Source organism: Saccopteryx leptura, chromosome 4, assembly GCF_036850995.1.
Source record: "Saccopteryx leptura isolate mSacLep1 chromosome 4, mSacLep1_pri_phased_curated, whole genome shotgun sequence".
Classification (NCBI taxonomy): Eukaryota; Metazoa; Chordata; class Mammalia; order Chiroptera; family Emballonuridae; genus Saccopteryx; species Saccopteryx leptura.
The window spans coordinates 100601002-100628010 of record NC_089506.1 but is presented as its reverse complement, the minus strand read 5'-3'; the positions used below and the strand labels follow the sequence as shown (position 1 = coordinate 100628010).

The 27009-nt window shown below is 39.8% G+C and overlaps 1 protein-coding gene across 1 annotated transcript in view; it reads right to left on the bottom strand.

The window, feature by feature from the left end:
* DNAJC15 (DnaJ heat shock protein family (Hsp40) member C15) overlaps window positions 1–12288 on the bottom strand; it is a 68566-nt gene extending 56278 nt beyond the window's left edge. The window contains exon 1 of the mRNA XM_066380844.1: window positions 11897–12288. Coding sequence (XP_066236941.1) covers window positions 11897–12001 — 105 coding nt within the window. The 5' untranslated portion in view covers window positions 12002–12288. The remainder of the gene's footprint in view (window positions 1–11896) is intronic.
* Window positions 12289–27009: the final 14721 nt, after the last annotated feature.

The window sequence follows — 27009 nt, the reverse complement described above, 5'->3', positions numbered from 1 at the left end:
TACCGAAGAAAAAGTGTCAGAAATGATAAAATGACTTTAGCAAGAGAAATTTTATAATTATCCTTCTCTAAAATTTCCAAGACAAGCTGATACGACTTTCACAGATTTTCCTATCTAAATTGGACCAACCACATTAATCTACCTGGCCCTTACCATTATTATTACATTGCCAAAAACAAATACATTTGAACTTGTCTTAAAATACCAATTCCCATGAAAACCTTAAATTAAGTAAAAAGAAAAGGCAAAGCTAACTAACTTGTATTTGCTCCACTTCAAAGTCACTTAATTTATTTTAAACTGCAGGCAAGCATTAATTTCTACAGCAAGACTAAAGAGTAAATAGGAGGGCAAAACAAAAACAGGCAGAAAACAAAACGAAAAGCCAAACATAATAAGAAACAAAACTCTTAGGCTTATGACAAAGGAGTACTTTTCCACTCTCTAATATAATTAACAAAAATTCTCCAAACTTCAATCCTTGCTATACACAATGATTTCTTAAAAATAATCTTTTAAGTACTGTTTTGCATTTATTTAATGACCCACCGATATATATAACTACAATGTAAAAAAATTATCCTAGAAAAATAATCAGAAAAGTGCACAGATTTATCCACACTACATTATTTATAAAATAAAAACTGGAAACAATTTGAATACCTGAAAGTAGGGGAATAAATAAATAAAGTAGGACATATTTGAAAGATGCATCGACAATGAAATAATATGTATACTGAAGAATGTTTACAGACAATAAATGTTATATAATGAAAGCATGAAAGCAGATTATAATGAAATGCACAACATATGCACACAGAAAAATTAAAAAATGATATAAACCGAAATGTTAACCATAGTTACATATTCTTTATGCCTTTTATCATTAGGACTTCTTTGGATTACATATCAAAGTAATACAAGCTTGAAATGTGGCTCTCTGCATGTCCACTCCTTAACCTTGGCTAAGTTACTTAACTTTAAGATACCTACTTCCTCAGATTGGTATGAATTTTTATAAATTTCCTAAGTTTTATTGATGTCCTAGTTCATACACATTACCTAATATTTTTCATGTGCTAAACATTCAGTAAATTGTAGTTATTATAGTTACCATATGATATTATTATGTAACTGTTTCTTTTAAAATCAAGAGAAAAATAAAAGTTATTAGAAAAGATCTTGGGAAGATCCTACCTGGTCAAAACGGTTTAATAACTTTTAATTTCTTCAGTCAGAAAAACTTCTGACCCATTTACTCAAATTTAACTTTAAAAACAAATTCTTCCCGGCACCCTTCAATAAAAGCAACTGCACTGATCCTTGGTATTCCCCTCTATATCTCTAGCTAGCGTCCTCCCTGTCCTGTCCTCTACACACTTTTATCACAGCAACTTGGAAGCTCTTAGAAGGGAGGTACCCCTTAAACTCTCGTGGCCTATGTCTGATGTACACCTACCTACCTTCCCTGCAGCACTTTGTAGCTTTCCTTAATTCTTCTTGCTTGGGAAATCATCCCATTTTCTGAACGCTGCTTTTATAAATATATAGAAAAAGGCCTATTTTACTTCGAGGTAGCAATTTCTTAGAATGGTAATGCTTACAGCTTAAATTTCATTACACAGTATTTTTCCCTTCCTTATTGAGTTAAGGTAAAATAACAGTAACTCTGCTTTGAAGTTTCAGAATTTTTAAACATAATTTGAAGCATCTGAAGACTCTGAAAATTACCAAAAAACTAAGATTGTATATCATTTCTTTACATTGGGATTCATCAATTTCTGATATCTAAATGATGGAGCAGCAGTATGGTCCAATTAAAAAGTTATGAACTTTTGGAGTCAAAATTGATTTCATATCTGTGTCCTGCCACTTACTAGCTATATGACGTTGAGACAGTTTAACCTCTTTGGTCCTCAGTCTTCTTATATGTAAAATGGCGAAAAGTATAATCAAATGAGCAAATATATGATAATCATAGTGCCTGGTAAATACAAACATTCACTCAGTGCTGGGTCATTTCCTCCTTTCTGCTCCATTTGCTTGCTCATCATGAACTCAACACATTCATGCGTATCACTAATTTTTATCTTATTTTTATATATTCCATGAATAAAAATAGAAAATGCTACTGATATGTCCTGGCCAGTTAGCTCAGTTGGTTAGAGCATCATCCTAGAACACCAAGGTTGCGGGTTTGATCCCCAGTCAAGGCACAAATAGGAAGTGACCAATGTAATGAACACACAACTCAATTGAACAACAAATTAATGCCCCCCCTTCCCTCTGTCTTTCAAAAATTGATCAATCAATAAGAAATTTTTTAAAAAGGAAAATAATACTGATATTATGGGTCAGGAGCAATTATGAAAATGTTTACCTTATAAAACAACTTATATGATATATGTAAAAATATATATATTTGAAAAGAATGGGAAACTGTTTTTAGGGCAAAACAGAAAAACACTCTTACTGGTCAAAAGAAAATTTTTACTACAAGAAACCAAATGATCCTTACAAAGTCTCCCAGTCAAAAAATCTTATCACACTGTTCAAATATAGAAAATAAATTTAGTGTCAGAAATAGATCTATTGACACTTAAAAATAAGAATGAATAAGTCAACAATTCTAAACTATGTGATATTCCAACTGTTCCTAAATAGAATATCACAAATTTTCTAGACTAGAAAGAAATGTTGAAATAGGTTATCCCAAATCAGTTAAAGGGAATATACAAATTAGTCATCAATTCATGGCACTTCATTAAAACTTCTACTTAAAATATTTATAAAAACCATACAATACATTTAGAAATGTTTTAAGTTGTATACAGTAATAAGTTCTTAGTGAATAAAACTTTACCATTATTGTAACTAGGCAATATTTGGGGGTGAGGGAGTGCTGTTGATAGCACCATTCTATAACTGGTTTTCACTGTTGGTCTAATACTCTTCCTTTCGTTCTATACAGCTGCTGCACAAAACTATGTTTTTCAGTTGTGGTGGTAGTGGTTGTTAAATTCTTGGTATTACTAACAGAAGTAAAAATTATTCTCTGGAAGATCATATTTAACATTCAGAGGAATATGCAATAATATACATTTCTATCGTCTTTTGTTGCTTTCCTGTGACCAGTCAAAAGTGCACCCTGACTTTACGGACACACTTTATTTCACCTTATACCTGGAGACAAGCTCTTCTGTTCACTGCCCATACTGAGATCCCACAACAAACTTGAAAGTATGAATACAGGCATACCTCATTTTACTTTGCTTTGCTTTACTGTACTTCTTGGGTGTTATGCTTCTTTAACAAACTGAAGGCAAGACCCTCCACCAGCAAAAAGAGTATGACCTGCTGTATTGAGACACTTGCTCTATTGCAGTGGTCTGGTCCTGACCTCCCACTATCTCTGAGGAGTGCCTGTACAGAAAGATTGATGTCTCTTCCTTCTTTTCACAATCCCTTAGCACCTTCCATTAGCAGTCCCTAACACCAGATATTAAAAAACAGAAATAAAGCCAAAACTAATCAACCAAAAAAGAGCTTCGCTGAAGCTACAGGTATAATTCCACTTTCCCCGGTGGACTGAACGCAGCAATCACTGACTCCCGGACAGGAAGCCTTTTACTCTCCTACCTCATTAGCTATACAGGGGGAAGAGAAGAACAGGGAAGAGTTGGATAGGTGGATAAAAATGGGATTATTAGGATCCAGAGTTGTGACCCAGAATGAAGTTTCCCATGAGATAAAATATACACACAAGGCTTCTTAAAGAAATGGCTGATTCTTGAACTGGGCACAAGAAATACAGAAAATGAGCCATAGCATCTTCTAAGTGCTGAAAGTAAGTGTTCAGAAAATTCTACAATAATGGTGGCATGTCAAGGGTACAGAGACACCAACTAAAAGAGATCGAGATCTCAATGGCCAAAGCTGAAACAATTTGAGCAACATAATAGTAGTATTGGATTATAACCCAAAGTATAAAATATCATGTGTCTAGATTGATATAAATAAGTAAATGAAGGAGAAGAGATAATCTTCTGTGCAGAATTCCAAGTAATTTTACCTATTACTCTCCCTCAAGAAGCAGGAGCATAATTCCTCATTCCTTAAATGCGGACCACACATACTGACTTCCTTTCAGAAGTAGCAGTATGGAAAGGGGAAAAGCGAGTGCCCCTACAGTGGAGAAACCTGACAAACACTTTATCAGACTGGCTCAAGGTCAACACAGTCAGTCATAAATCATGTTTATAATCTACTCTATATATGATGTGAGGAAAATGACACTTTACTCTCTAGTCTTCCTTTCCAAAATCCGTAACCTGTGGAACTGTGAGAAAAATAGATGATAAATTTCAATAGAAGGGCATTTCCAACTTGGGTGGAATTCTGAGTATTCCTCAAATCTGTCAAAGTCATCAAAAACCAGGCAAGTCTGAGAAACTGTCACAGTCAAGAGGAGCCGAAGGAAACAGGAAAACTAAACAGAAAGTGGTATCCTGGGTGGGATCCTGGAACGTTAAAAGGACATTAGGTAAAAACCAAGAATCTGAATAAAGTATAGCCTTTGGTTAATAATAATGCATCAATATCAGTTCCTTAATTATAACAAATATACCATACTAACACAGATGTTAGTAGGGGAAACTGAGCGTGGGCTCTGTGAGGACTATGGGTTCCCTCACTTTTCCTGAAAATCTAAAACTGTTGTAAAAAGAAAAAAAGGTCTATTTAAAAGGAAAACTTATTACACATGGTGCTTAGATTTTCATGAGAGCTAACAATGCTTACTTAATCCCTAACAGCACTGAAATAATATTCAATGAGCAAAGGACAATTAAAACATAGTTCATCGAAATAATACTTTCTCTTACTCTGTGGTCTAAAGAGACTTCTGTGGGCTAAGGGAATACCCACCATTTATAATTATAGCAGTGTTCTGTAACACTGCTTTTAAAAGCCTGTTTTCAAATTTTTCAGTATCTATGGAATTCACCTTATAGCTGAAAACAAAGTGAGTGTGTTGGACCCAGACTGTCTGTACCCACTGATCCATTCCCTGGTTTTTCCCTCCTCTGATTAGTAGGAAGGAGACCGAGTCCTGCAGCCTTCTGTGTCAGCCGGCTCCAGCAGAGTCTGACCAAATGAGATGCAATGCCCCCTTTTCCCCTGTCTTGAGCAGCAGCGCCAGAAGCAATAGTACCTCTGTGGCTCCAGCTCCCTCTGGACAGAAGAACCCAATTACCTAGGAGTGGTTTTGAACCCTCCAGTCCTAGTAATAGTAGTGGTTTCTTGCTGTTCTCAAACTCTAGACTGCCTCACAATCCCGTTTGGCTTCTGAACAACTTCATTACCTATAAAATCAATTCTCTGTATCACATTTGTTTCATATAACTCAAGTTATCTCTGTTTTCCTGGTTAGACTTTGACACTCACAGAAAAATTGAAGGAAAAAGAGAAACAGAGAATATATTCTGAGTAAGAACACAGAGGCAAGAAAGCAGAGCACCGTGGGGTTCAACCATGTACCAACTGTGTGGCCTTAGGCAAATTATTTCATTGCTTTAAGTCTCAATTTATTCATTTATAAGTGAAGAATACCTGTGTTATTGGAGGTATTAAGCAATAAAATAACCAAAACTTGGAAATATACATCAGAAGTCAGTTATCACGTGTACTCTGACTACATACAACATACTTATATTTTAGGCCTCTTTAAAAAAGTCAAAGAAGAGAGTCTCATTTATCTTATTATTTTCATTCCTTAAGGCGATCAGTTCTACATTCCATTCTAGAAACCATTTCTCTAATCCTCCATTTTCCCCCATCCAGCTGTTTCATTCACCCATTAATTTAATCATTGAACAAAAACTTATGGGGCGACAACCATGTTGGGAGCTGAGAATGAAGATCCTTAAAACTTGGCCCCTGCCTATAAAGAATATCTAATTTTAGCTTAAGACATGTATTTCAAATAAGAAAAGGAGTGTTATTTAACTAATGCCAGCAAATCCGATATGTTAACTGCCACCTAGTTTCAAATATCCAGCAGAAAAAAAAATTACTTTAAATGGTCTACTACCATGAATCAAAAAATTTCTGAAAAGTGGTAAAACAGTCTACTCCATCATAGCTGTGGAGGAAAAAAGGCAAAAAGGCATCAAAATTGTTTACAAATTCCCTAAGGCATTTTACTCTTCCAAAACAGTATAAGCAGTAAATAACTTTCTAGATAAATATAAATTGCCTGAAAGTGTTAAAGTGCTAAAACTTCTATCTTGAGACTGCAGCATTAAAGTTCAAGCTAGACAACATTAATACCAGAGGGAAATTAACACGGAAAAGAATTCTTCTTTTGCCTCAAAAAGGAAAGGGGTAATTGTTATGGAGAGGAAAGACAGAGACTGTTCACTCACTCAAGAAACATTTATTGGCCCTGGCTGGTTGGCTAACTGGTAGAGCATCGGCCTGGCGTGCAGGAGTCCCAGGTTCGATTCCCGGCCAGGGCACACAGGAGAAGCACCCATCTGCTTCTCCACCTCTCCCCCTCTCCTTCCTCTCTGTCTCTCTTTTCCCCTCCCGCAGCCAAGGCTCCATTGGAGCAAAGTTGGCCAGGGCGCTGAGGATGGCTCTGTGGCCTCTGCTTAAGGCGCTAGAATGGCTCTGGTTACAACAGAGCAACGCCCCTGATGGGCAGAGCATCGCCCCCTGGTGGGCATGCCGGGTGAATCCCGGTCGGGCGCATGCGGGAGTCTGTCTGACTGCCTCCCCGTTTCCAACTTCAGAAAAATACCAAAAAAAAAAAAAAAAGAAACATTTATAACATTCTCCATATAAATATACACACATTATTTAGCTTAACCAGACCTTGTGCTAAATTCTATGGAGCAGTGAGCAAGACACAGATTACTGTTCTCCCTTAAAGGCTAACATAATGGAGAAACCATACATAAAATAGTAAGTGCATCAACATGATAAAACCAAACATCCATGTTTTTTCTATTCTTAATAGTAATAAAAGTTAAAAACTATTTAATAAACAACTCACTACCATATGTCAATTACAATGTCAATCACAGCAGACTTCACACCTAGGTTCTTATGCAAATATTGACACATTACAAGAAATACTGTAATAAAAAATTGTGTGACTTTCTAAGGAAACATAGAATAAAACAACAATTTTACTAGGCAAACTGGAGTCAAGGAAGGCTTTGTTTGCATCAGTAAGCTGAACCTTAAAAAATGAATAGAAAATAAATAATAAATAAAATAAAATAAAAAATTTTTAAAGATTAAAAAAAATAAATAGGAGTTTGCTAGGCAATGTTCCAAACGGAGGGGAAAACTGTAAACCACAACACAGGATATAATACATTAGAGGATGGAAAATGGGGCTGGGTAATTCATTTGGGGATCAGTTCATGAAGAGTCCAGTATACTGGCCCAAGAAAAAGTGTGCACCATAGTAAATTTGGTACCTTTATCAGGTTTGCACTATATAAAAATAACTGATGGCACTGCGGAGATTAAAAATGGTAAAGTGGGCCCTGGCCGGTTGGCTCAGCGGTAGAGCGTCGGCCTGGCATGCGGGGGACCCGGGTTCGATTCCCGGCCAGGGCACATAGGAGAAGCGCCCATTTGCTTCTCCACCCCCACCCCCTCCTTCCTCTCTGTCTCTCTCTTCCCCTCCCGCAGCCAAGGCTCCATTGGAGCAAAGATGGCCCGGGCGCTGGGGATGGCTCCTTGGCCTCTGCCCCAGGCGCTAGAGTGGCTCGACGCCCGGAGGGGCAGAGCATCGCCCCCTGGTGGGCAGAGCGTCGCCCCCTGGTGGGCGTGCCGGGTGGATCCCGGTCAGGCGCATGCGGGAGTCTGTCTGACTGTCTCTCCCCGTTTCCAGCTTCAGAAAAATACAAAAACAAAAACAAAAAAACAACAACAACAACAACAAAAAAATGGTAAAGTGCCAGAGCAAACAGATTAGTCTTTAAAGTCTACTACAGCAGGCCAGGGAAGAGATAATAAAGACTACCAGAACAACAGGAGGAAGAGAAGCAGATGGGAATTACCAAGACCAGGATACGTGGCCGATGCACTGAATGTTGGAGGTAAAAGAGAAGTGGAATTGAGTATGGCGTTACTCAAGATAAGAGAAAGAGAATCAGCATGTTTGGCAAGAGAATAACGCAGTGGTTCTCAAAGTGTGCGCCAGGGCGCACTGGTGCTCCCTAGAAGATTTCCAGGTGCGCCCTATGGTATTCCAGAGAAATATGTGCCTGTTGGGGACCAAAAACCAACAGGGTTTTGGGAGTTTAGATTTTTGGGGGACAGAGGTATGGGGAATTGGCTGTAAGCTGACAGTCTGCCCAACCTCCCACCTCACTTGCCTGATTAGGTTGCAAAAGGCTGTTCAGCTATGGTGCTGGATTGTTTACACTACCCCCATGTTCCTCGGAAAGACTGGAGGCAAGTTTCTTCTATCCCTTGTTTGGTGAAAAGTTAAGATGATATGTATGGTGGGGGTTTTCTCCACTCAACACAATTAAGAGTAAAAAAAGAGGAATTCTTCAATGTATTGACAAGGAAATAAGAGTTTCCCTTTCAAATATATGCCCAAACTTTGAAGAAATCACTAGGACACATCAGGTTCATGTTTCTCATAAACACAAGAATGAAAAAACTTGACACATTCACGCTGGGACCTGCCAAATTTACTAAATCTTACTAAGAATGTATCCATATTATATATATAAAAAGATAACTTTTTGTCATTTTTTTATATTTTAACCCTTTTACAAATTCTGAAAAGCATAACTCACACAATGTAACATAAAAATGTTTTTTAATGTCAGAATAAATTTAATTTTGTCGTATTTATTTTGTTTAATTACCATAAAAGCACACTTGAACTTTATATTTTTTCTTTAATATTTGACTTAATTATTATAACATATTTCTCAGAAATTTGTATATAGTGCGCCTACAATTAATTATTTGGAGGATTTTAAGTGCACCCCAACTTCAGAAAGTTTGAGAACTAACTACTGGGATAATGAGTTACATATTAGATAAGCTGAACTTTGTATTTTGAATTGATTAACTCCATTTACTGAAAGCATAGTTTTCATTTCTTCCCATTCCAGAATAACATTTATTCATGACAACATATCAAGCACCATCATTAATGCTAGACATCAGACAGCAAAGTTCCTATTTATGGGGCTTACATTTTAGCCTTCCCTTATGATATAAAAACCAGGAAGGAAAAAATCAGACCGAGTTAAAATATATAAATAGACACTATATAAGCCATGTGATTTCTTCAAATGGAAGCTACTAGGTATGTTAAAACATGTTTTGAATCCAACTGGAGCTGAAAAATAGAAGTGCCCTCTTTTCTTCAGTAATGAACACTTGAAATTTATGTGGTTGATAGGTATCAGGTTTGATAGATGTATCAGGTTTGCTCCTACTGAAACGTGTGGGTAATTATGTTACACTAGTGATTTTCAACCTTTTTTTTTTAATCTCATGACACATATATTAATTATTAAAATTCTGCAGCACTCCAAAATAAGTGTTTTGTTTTGATTTTTTTGCTGATCTGGCAAAAAAAAAAATAGTTCTAATTTTGATTCATTCACACCAAACAACTGGCTATTGTGTTGGCCGCTGTCATTTTTTTTTTTTAATTTGACAATCTAAAGAGGAAAAGGTCAGTGCCCCAGACTAAAAAGTCAGGTATTGCATGTTTTAAAAATTCTTACAGCAGACCAGTGTGCCTCTTGTGAAGCACCAGTTGAAAATCACTGCAGTACCCTAATAAACGGGACAGGAACCAGCCCGGAGTGGGTCTGCCTGGGGCCAGCCGGTACTGTGTGGGTTCTTGTCTTTGTGCAGGAAAGATTTCACACCACCAGTCCAGATAATTTTGAGAGTGTGTTTATTAAAACTGGGGACAGTGAAACAAGAAAGGGATTAGGATAGCTTGAGGGTTTTAAAAGCTGGGAGTTCAAGGGAAGTCTTAGGGGAGGATCTCAACAGAATATCGTCAGCTTTACACTGATACGCCAAAATGAGATTAAAAAACTGACGATATTCCTTTTTTTAACCTTCAAGTTTCTTTTCTATGAGAACCAGCATTGTGAAAGCAAAGTTTTACCATGACCTCTAATTATTAAACAATTGATTGTAAGTTCCTATTTTATTCAAGGTACTACATAGGTATTTTTGCCTATATTTTTATCTTTTTAATCTCTTAAACAGGCTAATAAATATTGATTCTTAGTTCCTAAGGGGAAGTTTACTTGAGAAAAAGTTATTTAACATCTACTACAGCAGATATATATTTAAAAACTTTAAATTGATTCTTTTCTAAAAAAAATGGTATAAAATTTTTTTTTCTTACACTCTCTGAAAAACATTTTATTTTCTATTATTTTCAGAAAGATTATTGAATATGCCCCACATCTACTTATTTATTCTTTCTTAATACTTACCATTTCTCAATTTCCAATCACTTTCAGTATTTCCAAGTTCCCCAAAGTTAATACTATCAACTTTCTTATTTTCTACATCATCACTGGTCAATACTTGGACAAATGGTTCCCAAAAGAAGCAAAACAGGCCTTTAGGGACATTTTGAAAATCGCAGGCCTTTTGCTTGTCACAATAATTTGGGTAGAAGGGAAGATACTCGGTGGATGGGGGACTATTGATCTTAGAAGTCCTAATATGTGTGAAACAAGCCTGTAGGACAAAGAACTGTCTGCACTGTAAAACTCTACTGGACATTAAGTAGGCAAAATATATATATCACTACAGGTTGGAATACCAGGGAATGTGGTGTAGAAAAGGGATAAACCAGAGATGTTTCTTGACTTTCCCCATCTATAGTAATTCCTTCTTCTCACACATAGCCTGAGAGAACTTTACAATGGCCCTACTTATCACTCTTTTGCTTAAAACTCATCGAAATGGCACTTCTGCCCTCATAATATCCCAGCTCTTCCATGTGGTTTACCAGATACCTCATATATTCTAGTGGCCCCTAATTATCTCAATATTAATAAGGTCGCCAGTATACACATGGCTACTGAGCACTTGAAATGTGGCTATTCTAAATTAAGGTGTCCTGTTAGTGTAAGATACACACTGGGTTTCAAAAACAGCATATATAGGTAACAATTTCTATGTTAATACACGTTGAAATATTACTGTGGATACAGTAGATTAAAGAAAATAGACTGTTAAAATTAAAGTCACCTATTTCTTTTACTTATTTAATATGGCTACAGAAAACTGAAAAAAGACACTTGTGACTCGCACTATGTTTCTCTGGGGCGATTCCTTTTCCCAGATCGACATTTCAGCCTGAATAAACCGGGGCCGCTTCCCACCGGACACCTTCTCTGGCCTACACCCTTGTGAGCTCCACTGGTCGCGCCTGAGACACTTTTTCCTTTTCTGTTCGCAGAGCTAACTGCTACTCATTCTTCAATCCTAGTTCTGAACTACCGCGTTCCCTAAAGAGACTTTTCTCACCTCGCTCCCAGCCCCAAACCGAACTGGAGTCTCCTATGGGATAAGCAGAATCCACCCTGTAAGATTGATCTTCAATTGCCTGTTCTCTGGTCTGTGTCTTCGACACACCCAGAAGCTCTCTGGGGGGACAAAAAGTCTCTAAACTCGCCTGGTTTCAACTCCAGGTACAGCACAGCATTGGGGCTGCACGAATTCACCGTGGGGCAAAGACAGTGAATGAATGGCGGAGCCAGGGTTCGAGGGGGAAAGGGGTAGACATCGGGAAGGCAGGGCCGAGGGGGTCCCGGGGGCTGCAAACAAGCAGACCCGAACCGCCAAGAGCTGCAGCGCCGGCAGGACTCACCAGACCCTGGTCGATCTCCGCGTCTGGCCGTTTGGTCGCCGGCCGCGAGTACTCCGCGTAGCGCAGGCCCTCACCCGAGGGGGCCACGCCGCCAAAGGCAGCCATGGCAATACGGCCGAGGGAGACGCCGTGCTCCTCGCGCGGCCTACGAGACGGCCGCGGGGACAAACTAGTTACGGCGGATTGCTTCGCGGGTTCTCCCAAGGTCGCAGCTACTGCGCTGGTATAGGGCGGGTCACCGGGAGATCGTCTCACGCAGACTTAGGCCAACTTCTTACGCTAAAGCCAAGGGTCAGATTCGCAGCTGAGCCCCCTGGGACGTGGAAGGTGTATTGTTTGTTTCAGATACGTGGGTCCAAAGCCAACACTAGCCTCCTGGGGCAATGTAAGGTGGACCTGGGCAGCTCCCCAACTAGCCCAAGGGCCTGGGTTTAAGCCTAAAGTCTGATGTTGGTCTCTTCACACTGCAGTGCCTGAAGGTTCCACACCAGACCTTTCTCCGTAACCCCGACCTCTGATCAGACTTCTTTTTAATGCCACATTTCTCCCATCCATAAAAGAAATGTTACTAGCAATTTTCTGATCTCCCAGTATGACTATATATATATTTGTGACAGAGAGAGAGACAGAGAGAAGGACAGACAGGAAGTAAGAGAGATGAGAAGCATCAATTGTTCATTGTGGCACCTTCCTTGTTCATTGATTGCTTCCTCATATATGCCTTGAGGGGAGGGGGTAGCTACAGCAGAGTGAGTGACCACTTGCTCAAGCCAGCGACCTTGGGCTTCAAGCCAGTGACCATGGGGTCATGTCTATGATCCCACTCTCAAGCCAGAGACTCCAGCTGGTGAGCCTGTGCTCAAGCTGCGACCTGGGGGTTTTGAACCTGCGTCCTCTGCGTCCCGGTCCGATGCTCTATCCACTGCGCCACCGCCTGGTCAAGCTATATGGCTATATTTAAGATGAAATTGCAAAGGTCTCTGTCTCTGCTAATTTGGATATAGGAAGACCAGCTTTATTATTATTTTTTTAAGTCAAGCCTTTTAGAGCAAAAATTACCAGCAAATGAAGCCTGCATAGTGCTTTTCAACTCCTGTATAGCAACTTGGCAGCATTTTTGCCCTTTATACCAATTGCAAAAGCAGCTTAGAAGAAGAGAAGTTTTTCTTTTTTTCCCCTGAATTTCAAGTTTTGAGGGTCTATTAACTTATTAATTTAGTTACTGTGATTAGCAAGCCCAAGAACTTAGGGTCTCTAAGAATTTAGTTTGGTAGGGGAGATCACACTGACATAGAGTGGTAACAGTCCATGCCAGAACACCGGCATGCATTGTACAGCGGTATAGAGAGAACTGAACTAGGAGGGCTTAAAGTTTCAGGAAAACAAATAAGATCTCAGAGTCTTTGGAGTTCACAGTCTATGCATTGGCTACAGTGTACTCTACCTAGCAGCTGGGCCCTCACAGGTACAGGCTAAAAGTCTGGAGCAACTACAGCAAGACCCAAGTCAGCTGCACCTCCTTCTACAGCAGCTGATGTGCCTGAGCAAGAAAGGAAGCTTCTGGAGCAGAAGTCACACAAAGGGGAGGAAGGAGAACTGGGCCAGGGAGAGGATAGCAAGTTGGAGGGGAGCTAGGCTCAGCAGGGTTGCTCCTCGGCTTAGACCCCAACCTATTCAGAGCAGTGTGCTGGCTCCTGGTAGACTTGATCCCTGTTCTACCGCTGCTTTGGGCCCCTACTCCTATAGCAGTAGCTGGTTTTAAAGAAAAATCTTCAACAAAGACTACTTAGTTCTCAACCTTTGGTTCTTTGCAAAGGTCACCCTCACCAGGAAAGAAAGGACAGAAACAAGAGCAGTTAAGTCCTACATCTCCCCATAGGATCTCTTCCCGAATTAATTATATTCACCTCCCTGGCTTCCCTGAGAAAGAAGAGAAATGCTTTTTGAGAAATCCAAAAGGGAGGTCACAATACATTTTCACTGGTTTCCATTTTTTAGTTATACTACTTCAAAGACTGATTACATTATGTTTAATAGAGTTTGTAAAAGAAAAGCAGACATTGTAAAGTTACCTGAAATATCTCAGTAAAAAAAAAAAAGTTTTAAACATTTGTTTAAGAAAGACTTTTGGCAGAAAAAAAGAAATCAACCTCTTTGTGCTTCAGTTTCTTCATCAGTGAGGTTGGCAGTAACAATAGCCCCTCCCTTGTGAGAATTAAATGAGCTTATTTATTTATTTATTTATTTTGTATTTTTCTGAAGCTAGGAACGGGGAGAGACAGTCAGACAGACTCCCGCATGCGCCCGACCGGGATCCACCCGGCACGCCCATCAGGGGGCGATGCTCTGCCCACCAGGGGGTGATGCTCTGCCCCTCCGGGGCATCGCTCTGTCACAACCAGAGCCACTCTAGCGCCTGGGGCAGAGGCCAAGGAGCCATCCCCAGCGCCCGGGCTATCTTTGCTCCAATGGAGCCTCGGCTGCGGGAGGGGAAGAGAAAGACAGAGAGGGGGGGGGGGGTTGGAGAAGCAGATGGGCGCCTCTCCTGTGTGCCCTGGCCGGGAATTGAACCCGGGACCCCCGCACGCCAGGCCGATGCTCTACCACTGAGCCAACCGGCCAGGGCCTAAATGAGTTGATTTTTGCAGGGCTCTTAGAACAGGTTAGAACAGGGCTGGATGCCCAGTAAGTTCTACAAAAGTGTTAGTTACTATTGTCTTTATATTAGATCTTTCACTTATTTGTTTCCATGTATGTTTCTTCTTGCTTCTCCCCTAATAGTTATGTGGTTGACTTATCTTTGAAATGATAATAGTTAAATTTATTAGATAGTAATAAAGTATAAGTGTGGGAGAAAAGAGTTGTTTTATAAAAATTAAATTAAATGCTTTGGAAAGAACTAAAGCAAGTCTAAAAAAGAGCTGTCAAATGATGGGCATGGGAAAAGAATCGTAAAAATTCAGTGTGATTCTATACTATTTGCTTTTACTTTTTTATATATTTATTTTTTAATTTTTCTTAAGTGAGAAGCAGGGAGACAGAGAGACAGACTCCCGCATATGTGCGACCAGGATCTACCCCATAAGCTCCCTACCTGGGGATACTCTGCTCATCTGGGGCCATTGCTGGGTTGCTGAGCAACCGACCTATTTTAGTGGCTGAGGGGAGGCCATGGAGCCATTTTCAGTGCCCAGGGCCAACTTGCTCTCACTGAGCCATGGCTGCAGAGAGGAAGAGAGAGATGGAGAGACAGAGGGAGAAGGGGAGGGGTGGAGAAGCAGATGGTCACTGCTGTATGCTCTGACCTGGAATCAAAACTGGGACATCCACATGCCGGGCCGGCGCTCTACCACTGAGCCAACCAGCCAGGGCCTCAATTTGCTTTTAAAATATTTTGTTTCCCCTTTATTTTAAACAAACCCAAATTAGGCATCATAAAGGATAGATTATTAGTGTGGAAATAATCGAGGCGGAATGAATCAGAAGACCCATACCCACATAAAAGGCCCTTGGCCCTGCAGACATGCAGAGAGTCCATGAATAGCCGTCATGTATGTCTGTTGTGGTATTAAAATTTCATAAAGGGTGAGAGAGATGGTGTCATTAGAAGAAAAGAAAAAGTCTAACAAAGCTTCCTAGGGAAGAAAATAAAGAACAGATTGAAAAACAGAAGTTTTTAAGTGATGTTTTAAAAAATAATGTTTAAAGTATGTATTATTGTATTGTTTTGATCCCAGATTTAATTTTTTTCAATCAATTCATCAACCACTATCTTTGGTCAGAAAAGAGAGCTCTACTGTATGACACAGTGCAGAGGACACAAAGGAGGAGGGTCCTGAAGAGGCCAAGGAAGGAGTCAGAGAAGACAGTACTCAGGCTGACCGTGGAAGGATGAATACAAACTTGCTGGATCGGTAAGAGTGAGGTAGGCTGAGGGGAACGAGGTATGAGAAGTCATTGTACACAAACAGTACTATAAGCAACTCAGTTTTGCTAAAGCTTAAAATATAAAAAAGGCCTGAACAGGCGGTAGCGCAGTGGATAGAGCGTTGGACTGGGATGTTGAAAGACCCAGGTTCAAGACCCCGAGGTCGCCAGCTTGAGCATTGGCTCATCTGGCTTGAGCAAAAACTTACCAGCTTGGATCCAGGGTCGCTGGCTCCAGCAAGGGGTTACTCAGTCTGCTGAAAGCCCGCAGTCAAGGCACATATGAGAAAGCAATCAATGAACAACTAAGAAGTTGCAACGCACAACAAAAAACTAGTGATTGATGCTTCTCATCTGTCTCCATTCCTGTCTGTCTGTCCCTGTCTATCCCTCTCTCTCTCTGTCTCTGTCAAAATAAAAAAATAAAATTAAAAAAATATATATAAAAAAGACAATGAAGATGGGTAAGAGTATACATTAATCAGACAAAGGCCAGATATTGAACAGCTTTATTTAATAAGCAAAGATATTTACAATTTATCTTATAGATGAAGGTAAGACATAAAAAAATGTTGAATGTGGTGGTGACTTGATCAGATCTACATGCTAGAAAGGTCATTGCAGTAGTGAAATGGGAACAATGCATCAAAAGAGGATCAGTAAGAAAGTTATTGCAGTTCTCTGTGTTAACAAACTGAAGGGGTCAGTTTACCTGCATGTTGCAAAGTCCAAATAAACAGGAGTTTCCAGCCAAAAGATAAGGACTTAATTGAAGAGATGGTACCATTCCTAGGTTGAAGTTGAACTGATGCTCAAAGACCTGGTTCCCCAGTGGCTTCTAGGGGCTGGATTACATAGCGGAAAAAATCATTAAATCAAGTGACTAAAGAAGTTAGGGTCGTGGTCTCTACTGATTGGTTGGTGCTAAGGTAGGGAGTAATTGATCATTGCATCTGGCCCTGATGTCAGCCATGTAGTCTTTCTGCTCAAGTTCTCAAGGATTTGTTCTGTGGGATTGTTAATGCCTTCTTGGATTTGGAGCTAAAACACAGCTAAGGCCAAGATGTTATCTTCAGTTTGATTGAAAACTTTGTCTCTGTAGTCAATACACCCAGGACTGTATTCCTAAGACTACTGGAAAGTGACCAGAACCTCTTGGTCTGGAGGACTTCATGATTAAGCAAGGGAGAGGGAAGTGAGTAAGTCAGGACTCTGGGTGAGGCCAGTTTGAGTCAAAGGGGAAAAAAGTAAAAATAAAAGGCCAGATTAAATAAAATAAGATTTCTGCACATTACATCTGAGTAAGAGGTGCTGAGGCCTAAACTAGGGCAGTGGCAGGGGCATGGCCAAGAGGGGTGTAGTCACCTTTATTGGTTTCCTCGCCACCTTCGATTTCTCTTGGCTCACCCAACAAGGAACCAAGGATTGACTTTGTCCCCTACTCTCAAGGTAAGCACAAGTTGATACAAGCCAACCAATACATCCCATCATTCCAGCCATGGCGTTTGTTTTATGGATGGGCACATAGCCCTCTGGAGAACTGGGTGTCTAGGGGAGGTTTTTTTTTGGTTTTTTTTAATTTATTTTTTTTTTAATTTTTTTATTTATTCATTTTTAGAGAGGAGAGAGAGAAACAGAGAGAGAGAAGGGGGGAGGAGCTGGAAGCATCAACTCCCATATGTGCCTTGACCAGGCAAGCCCAGGGTTTCGAACCAGCGATCTCAGCATTTCCAGGTCGATGCTTTATCCACTGCGCCACCACAGGTCAGGCTAGGGGAGGTTTTCTATGTCTCCTGGGAAAGCTGAACATGAACAGAGAAGTGTGAAGCCCTAATTGTGGTTGGCAATCATCTGACAACCATGAGCTAAAGTGACTATATAATTTATTATCCACAGCTAGGACACATTTAAATGAAATGGAGCTATAAATAATATTAGGGCAAAAGATGTGACTGGGACTGCCTTAGCAAACCAGGATATGTGGGGCTCTGCCAGTAGAGAAAATGGCCTCAGATGAAGCAAACACTATGGAAAGTCATGAAGAGATTAAAAAAGAAACTATGAGGTAAAACTTCACTTTATTTTAATTTCTCTTTAATTTTACATTTAAAACTGGAAGCATTTTAAAAGTAGAAAGAATAATATAATGAATCCTCACACGCCAAAATCCAGATTCAACAATTGTCGAGTTTCTACTCGTAATTCTACTATTTCCTGTTTTTCAATGAGTATTTTAAAACAAATCAAGATATGCTGTGTCCTGACCAGGTAGCTCAGTTGGTTGGAGCACTATGCTGATACACCAAGGTTTCAGGTTTGATCCCCACACAAACACACACATACCAAAAGTAACCATTAAATGCATAAATAAGTGGAACAACAAATTGATGTTTTTCTCTCTCTTTCACTCTTGTTCCTTTCCTCTCTCTCTAAAATCAATAATAATAATTTTTAAAAAGATACTATGTTGTAACCACACAAATGGGTTTGGCTGCTTGCTGCAACAACAACAACAAAAAGACTCATGAGACAAGTGCTGGTGCAAAGTTTATTCAGGTGCCGCAAACTGAGAAAATAACGGACTCCGGTCTGAAAGACCATCTCCCTGTCTGAGGTCCTTAGAGCAATAAGGAGGGGAGGCCCTTTTTCTCTATCCAATTATCTTGCTAGCTCTTGGCATGCTAGGGCCCATTCATCTTTCTAGTCTTTGGTATGCTCAGTGTAAGAACCACCCCCTGCAGTATTTTGGCCAATGGAGAAGACTCCCTGGTGCTCCCTGACTGTTCGTGGTAACAATGTCATTTCACTCTGAATATTTCAGAATGTGTTCCTACTAAATATGTACATTTTCTAACATATTACAGCACTGTGATACACCTATGAAAAAAATTCAAAACCAAAGAAGAAACGAACAAGTAAAATACAAAATTTAGAGGGGATATTATAAGGCTTGGTGAAAAAGGTGAAGGGATTAAGCCAAAAAAATAAAAAAGTACAGACACAGACAACAGTGTTATGATTACCAGAGGGAGAGAGGGGTGCAGGGAGGTAGATGAGGGTAAAAGGGTTGGATAAATGCAGAAGGAAGGAGACTGCACTTCAGCTGGTGGACATGCAATACAGTATACATTGATGTATGGTAGGATTGTACAACTGAGACATATAATATTATTAACCAATGTCCCCCAATAAATTCAATAAAAACAAAAAATATAAAAATAAAACAAAAAAAATTCAACTGAGTAAATGTGAAGATCTAACTGGCATTATTAAATGGTTAATGAATTGGGAAGCATCCCGTCTGAAACTAGGTGGGTGTGCTGAAAGGGCATACAAAATGGGAGGTTTGAAAAAGAAAGAAAGAAAAAAGAAAAAGAAAAACATAAAAACAACAACAACAAAAAGGAAGGTTTTGTAGACAGAGGTGATTGAAGCTAAAAACGTGAATTATTTCTGGTAAGAACACCTTCCATTAGGAGAAGGCAGGGGGTCTTATCAGGCAGGTTAGTTACTTCATTTTCATGCATCAGGAAATTACAGACTGGCTGGTTTAAAGTTCCACTCCTGGGAGAGGCAGAAACTGCAGGTAGGTTTTGATATCATGGGCTTTTAGGACAAATGATGCCATTTGGGCCTGTGGGTTTTCTTTGTAACACATCTTACAAAAATTATTAATAACTTTTTGTTTCTTCTAATATTCAGTTCTTATGCAAATTTTCCTGATTGTTACAAAAAACAAAAACAAAGAAACACTTAAATAGCTGGTTTGTTCACATAAGGATCTAAAGTCCACAATAGTAGTTGATATTTATGTGACAGCAGTCTCATTTAATCACAAAAATCTCACACTTTTTCATGCCACTGACTTGTTGAAGAAACTGCCACCCGATATTTAAGCTAGGTTTTAGTTGGGTTTTCTGTATTTGCAAACAAAGCATTCTAGAGACAGAGAAGAGATAGAAGTCAGGAGAGTGTGGTCATGAAAACCAAGGAAATTCAAGAAAAACAGAATAGTGAAAAATGCCAAATACCTGGAAATTTTCAAATAAATCAAATAAGATAAGGATAGGATATTCTCACTGAATTTGGCAAGTAGGTGATCACTGGTAACCTGAGCAAAAGGAGTTTCATCAATACTAGGGAAACAGAAAAAAACAAACAAACCAGCAAGAGAAGAACAAAAATACCAAACTAATTAATTAATTAATTTAAAAGAGTTTAAAAACAAAGGAAAGAGAAAAAAGGAAAAAACAAAGAAAAATAAAAAAACAAAACAAAATACTAGGGACATATTGATCCTCACTCAATCCACATTCTAGAATATGTCCTTTTTAAAAACATATTAAGAGAGCAATATGTACTTCTGTTTCTCCATGTATAGATATGAGAGAGTTTATGTAGCAGGCAGAGAAGGAAAAACTAGTTGAATTTGATTTTATCATCTATCAGATGATTACATTGCTGGTGGAAATAGGACTCTTCCAGAGAGTCGTGTGATAAACATTTTGGGGATCCACTCATGGGAGAATGTGGTATAGTGGTGAGATTTATTGAAGTAAAAACAAAAGGCTGTCTCCAAGTGCCTGGTGTCTCATCCATGACCAGGTGGCCTATGTCCATACTGCTGTGGAAGAAGTCCAATCTTGTCTTCACCAAGCCCAGAAGAAGGGCCAGGGTCCAGAGATGCTGTGCATTACCCAGCATTGGCAGGGCATCTGAAGCTGCCGTTGTCCAGTTTAGTCCATGCCAAAGCTTAGTCCAGCTCAGTCTCTGACCCTGACTGGCTAGTTGAGTTTCTGCTTCTGGCTGTACTCTGATACTGCACTGCTGCTGTTGTAAAGTACCCGCTCCTCACTTCTGTGGGTTTACTTAGAGACACCAAGTTCAGATGAATTTTGAAGAGTTTTATTAAAGGAGGAGATTTATTAAATATGCCGGCCGCATATAGCTTTCATGGGGCACTCTGGAAGCCCAAATCACGTGCCAGACAAAATATTAATATTTCCCCCTAGAATATCAATGTTAATTTTTCAGCTTTCTGGTACCTTACAACACTGCACCCAGGCCCGGGTTTGGAACCCACCCAAACTTGTGCCCTCACAGCTGCAATAGGAAGAGAACAGATGAATGAACAAGCAAACAAATGAATGGTGCATACTACCCAGAGAAACTTTAATAAGCTTTTGATTACATTGCCTTGGGAAGCAGTAAGCTTTCTTTCAAACTAGCCAATCTCTTTCCTGATACTTCCCAGGCTTGTGCTGGGTTCGGGTTCTCCACCTACCCAATCTGGTCTTTTTCTCCAGGTTTTCCACGCTAGACTCTGCCCCTTTATGTCACCGTCTTGGCTCTTACTATGCTTGCCTCAAAGTAGAAGGGCCTCTTCATGAATCATCTTGGCTTCCATTGCACATATGCCTAGCAAAAGAATTTCCCCTTTATTGTTTATTCCTCCTTTCAGGCCCCTGGGGAGATGGACAAGCCAGTCCTTTCTTCCTACTTAGGGAATGGACAGGTGTTAATCCCTAGGTGGGGATTGGGCTGTCCCCTGGGAGTGCTAAAAACTGTAACTTCCAGACTCAGTCAGGCCCAACCAGTCTAGTTCCCTTCTCTTTTGTTAACTCCTAGTTGCCTACACTAACAATTAGATTTTGAAAATGACTATTTCTCACTGTGAATGAAAATGGGGCCAGATACTTTAGTAGAAGGCCTGCATTCAGAGACCTAAAGTAACCACATAGGAAGGTCTGATATTAAAACCCTGTAGCCAAAAGTGAGTCATGACAGTTAGCGATGTCCTAGGCCAGGTGTGGCCAAGTTTTTGCCCCTGGGCCAGATTAGAAAGAAAACTTTTTTCACGGGCCGGATGAAATATTAAAATTAAAAAATGTTAAATACAAAAATGATTTGTTTAAGTAAACAAAATTTTATTATGTAATTTGTTTATGAATAAATGTGAGTGAAAAACATTTTAATATACAATATTATTTTAATAAAAATATAATTACATACCATATAAATATCCAAACTGTATCACAATCAATTGAAACAATATTTAATCATTAGAATGAGCTTGAAGGGGTTATATCGCAAATAAAACAATTATTTTGTTTTACAAACAGCTGGACACGTTTTCAGTTATCAACTGCAGCTATTGTCTATGCTACAATGCCACTTGATTCAGCACACTTGACCACAAAAATAACGAATTGTTTGACCTTGGGTGCACACTAGCAAACTCTGCCTAAAAGAATGTGGGTTTCACATCGTCGCTAAACATCAAACAGTTCATATCGAGTACAGACGAGTACAAAAGTTGTAAATCCTTATAATGGAATTTTTTAAAAAATACAAAGTATCACAAATCCATTCGACCAATTATTGGAAGTTAACTCTAGATTAGTCACACGTGGAATTCTTTTCCACGTATCACTATCTTCTTAAATATCTCAATTTCCAATAATCAAAGACGCTTCTGCTTCTGTGTAGCTGAGATTTTAAAGTAGCGGAGAATATTAAAAATTTAATCGTGGGCCTCATGTTGGCCATGCCTGTCCTAGGCTTTCTTTCCTGATAAAGGTTAATCTTTACGTTGACTAAGTCTATCTTTTTGCAGCTATGAGAACATACTTTTGGAATGTCAGATTAATTTCCTTTTCCCCACCCCCAGCCCTCACTGCGCCACAGCAGAGAGCACAAAACTCCTCTTTGTTGTTACCATGTTGTTAATAGTAACTATCCTATACCCACCAGTGTAAAAGAAGTATGTGTCTACTTTTTATCTAACCCCAGAAATTTACCTACTTTGCTTTCTCCAGCCTCCCTAATCTACCACCAATGGGTTTCATGTAGCCCTTTATGCCTCCTTCTTTGACATAATGTATAAAATAAGGTGTAAAACTGCTGTTCTCTGGAGCATTTTCTCAATCCACTGAGATTTTGCTCCCCAGCAGCTATCGTCAGTTTAGCTCAGCTAAACTCATAAAAATTTCTTACTCTGACATCCCTGTTGGATATTCAGTAAAATGTTCATTCAGCCCTTGGAACTTAAAATAGAAAGATAGTAGCAATGTGCTCAGACTTTTTTCCCTTAATATGTCACTACACTACCTCCAATAAGGAAATACAGCTGAGGAGTAGTTTCAGGCAGGACTTACTTCTAATCTTACAGGGGAATTAATAGACAAAGAAAGGAACTGAAAGGAAGTTACTAGGGGATAAGCCAAAAAAAAAAAGTGTTTTCAAGTTTAACATCAACATGTATTTGCAGTTGCAGTTGCCTGACTGCCAATAGCTGGCAAGCCGGCTTTGGTCCGTGTCAAAGGCAGTCGAATGAGTGCCATTCATGAGGTTGTCATGGAAAGTGGGTCTCTACATTATGTAGATCTGTCTAATGGTCATCCAGAGCAGTGTCGGCTGCCAGGGTGCCAGCTAGAGATAATCCCATGAAAGGAAAGCTGGCACCGGTACACACGTGTGATTTTCCGGAGCCAATTTACATTTTGCGCTTTTGTCTCTCTGAGCCAAAACAGCATAAACAACGCCAAACCCGGTTTTCTGATTATTTTCAGCCTGATTGAATCTGGCACATGACATGGTTTTATCTAATTAACCCACATGTGGTACAAAACAAAACAAATTTGAAATGGAAAGCTCTCTCTGCCTTTATTGAAAGACTGAGGCGAATATGTAATGATTTTGTCCTTGTTTCGCAGCCAACTTTACAGTTGAAAGAAGGCCTGTTCACTAGATAGCAAAGTAAGTTCTGTATGCTACCTGCTTAATATAATTAAAATTTATATTTTATAATTTCCCAAATCCTGTCCTCCCCTTTCTCTCCCTGTCCCCAAAGGATGAAAATGTGTCAAAGATATGTTCCTAATCATAGTATAATAAGAAATATATTTGGTTTTTGCCCCTGGTTCTTGGCACAAAGGTCCTGAAATCCTTGGAATTTCCAGAGTGATATGAGTGTCTTTTGTTATTCATAAATACTCCTGAGCACAGTCTGTGTTTATGCCCATTAGTGCTTTAGAGCAGGGTCTCTAGGTAGCCTCGGGATGGGGCTGTGGGCTACAAAAACTAAGTGATTAGAAGGTTGGAGCAAGGTGGAGCTTATATTTTCCTCACACTACCTATTTGTTGCACATATTTAAGCACCTCAGGAGTAGAGAGACTCAATTAGAAAAGGTCACTCAACAAGCTGAATGGCTACAAGAATTAAGAAATGATGAACCACTGCATGATTTGTTCAGGATTAGGAATTTTGTTTTCATCTGTTAGGGATTATTTATCATGTCATTGGTAGGTTTGCTGACTTTTTTTTCTAGCGTTCAAAATCATAGTCTATTGTCTTTCCCACTGCTTGAATCAGCTGCTTGTACTAAAATTATGGTGGCACAAAGAACTGAAGTGATCTATCAGTCCCTACCTCCTTTCAATTCAGAATGATTTGAACTCTTTTTCTGCTACCCATAAATTGCTTGCATATCCATTTGGAACAAGATGACGTAGTCTAAGTCTGATTGCCTTTTACCAACTACATTTGATTTCCTAATTAATGCCTGTACCTTAATTCAACAGGTCTGCTACCCATGTTAATATAAGTGGAACCTGAGATTGCTATAAAACAAATAGCAACTTTAATAGGTGCAGAAGCCCAGGCCAAACACCTATGAGACTCTTATGATCCACCTGAGCTTTGGAAACTTTTAGATAGAAAATGTAACTTAGGACACTGTATTTTAAAGCTCAGGCACCCCAGCTAAACATTAAACTAAAACTCTCAATAGTTTAGCTGGCTGTTATAGAAACTATTCTTAATAACTTCCAATGGGAAGTAAATGGGTCATATTTAAAAAATAATAACAAGCCTGACCATATGGCACTTTAGTGGATAGAGCATCAGTCTGAGATGCTGAGGATCCAGGTTCAAAACCCTGAGGTCACTGGATTGAGCATGGGCTCATTCAGCTTGAATGCAGGTTCACAAGCTTGAGTGTGGGGTCACCAGCTTATGCATGGGGTCATAGACAGGACCTCATGGTCGCTGGCTGGAGGCCAAAGGTTGCTGACTTGAAGCCCAAGGTTGCTGGCTTGAGCAAGGAGTCACTTGCTCTGTTAGAATCCCCCTCCAGCCTCTCCCCTGTCAAGGCACATATGAGAAAGCAATCAATGAACAATTAAAGTGATGCAGCAAAGAACTGATGCTTCTTATCTCTCTTCCTGTCAGTCTGTTTCTCTCTCACTTAAAATAGATAAGCAAATAAATCCCAGGAGAGCTAATCTGGGTTCTACCCTCACCGTCTCACAAATCAAGGTGTTGGTCAGCCTGGGCTTTTTATCTGGAGGTTCCGGGAAAGAATCTGTTTAGTTTAGGTTGCTTGCAATGCATGGCTGAAGTCCCTGTTTCCTTTCTGGCTGTTAGCCTGGTCATCCTTAGCTACTTGAGCCCACCTACATTTTTTCAACATACTGCCCTTCCATCTCCAAGTCAGTCAGAGCATGTCAAATGTGGTGTTTCACATCTCGGACTTCCCTTCTGCTTCCAGCTGGAGAAAACTCTGCTCTTAAATGACTCAGGTAAGCTAGGCTTACATGAATAATCTTATTTTTAGGTCAAATGATTTAGAACTTTAATTACATCTGCAAAATCCCTTCACAGCAGTACATACATTAATATTTGATTGACTAAAAGAGAACCAAGCATCTTAAGGAAGCTACTTTCAGAATTCTGTTCACTATGCTATTTATTTATCAGTGGATTAATAGATATCTACCTGAATAAAGATAGAAATAGAAGTATGTATCTGTATATATTTCTTATATGTGTTTTTAGAAAGCTTAGAAGCAGTGATATCTCAGTAAAAATGAGCATATCTCATACCCAAATGTTGATTTGTAAATACCAGTCCCCACTAAAATGAAACAAGGCTTTTTAGAGAAATGGACAAGTCCATGGGTGAAGCAGGAAACCTACAAGATAAGCCTGGAACATCTTGTTGTACCAGTGTTGGGCAGATAAAATATATTATGCTCACTTTGTTAAAGATGGCACTGCCCACATGGAAGCCATCGCCCAGGGTGTTGGGGGCAGGTTGTGGGCAGATAGGATCCTTGTACCCTGGGGCTTGGTTTTAGGACTAAGCCTTTCCCACCCTTTTTGATGTGGGGTGGTACAATCCCATCATGCCCTAGATTACTGACTTTGTATTAGAGACTTCCCTATTTTGTATATTGGATTAAAGGTTTTGATTTCTACACTATAAAATGGGGGCAGAACGGGAGCTTGCTCTCTTGGTTCCTGAGATTAGCATTAGAGGAGACAGCAGAAAGCAGAGAGCAGAGAAAGGCAACGTGGAGGAGGCCAGGAGAAGCGGCCAAGATGGCGGAGTGTTGAGTGAGGAGCCAGTTTGTGCAGTTTGTCCAGGGAGAAGGAAAGAGATGGGGAACAGAGGTGATTAAGTCTGGTGAGCTAGAAACCTTTGATTCTAGGAAACTCGGATAAGTCAGTAGCTTTGTGAGCACTGAATGTGAGTGGGTTTTGGAGCCCAGTGTTTGTGTTTACTTGCCCGCCAGGTGCAAGCTAGGATTAAAGATGACGGCCCATCAGTTTTTGGCTCTGTTGTTTCTTTACTGACTGTTCGAATCTGTTGGGCAGATGAAATGTTGGGCAGATAAAATGTATTATGCTCCCTTTGTTAAAGATGGCACTGCCCATGTGGAGGCATCACCCAGGTGATATTAATGTGTGTTGGGGGCAGGCTGTGGACAGGCAGAATCCTTGTAGCCTGGGGCTTGGTTTTGGGATTAAGCCTTTCCCACCCTTTTTGATGTGGGGTGGTACAATCCCATCATGTCTCTGATGGGTGACTTTGTATTAGAGACTTCCTTATTTTGTATATTGGATTAAAGGTTTTGATTTCTACACTATAAAATGAGGGCAGAACAGGAGCTTGAGCTCTTAGTTCCTGAGATTAGCATTAGACAGGAGAGAGCAGAGAGCAGAGAAAGGCCACATGGAGGAGGCCAGGAGAAGCAGACAAGATGGTGGAGTGTTGAGTGAGAAGTCAGTTTGTGCAGAGTTTGTGCAGGGAGAAGGAAGGAGATGGGGAACAGAGGTGAATAAGGCTGGTGAGGTACAAACCTTTGATTTTAGGAAACTCGGATAAGTCAGTAGCTTTGTA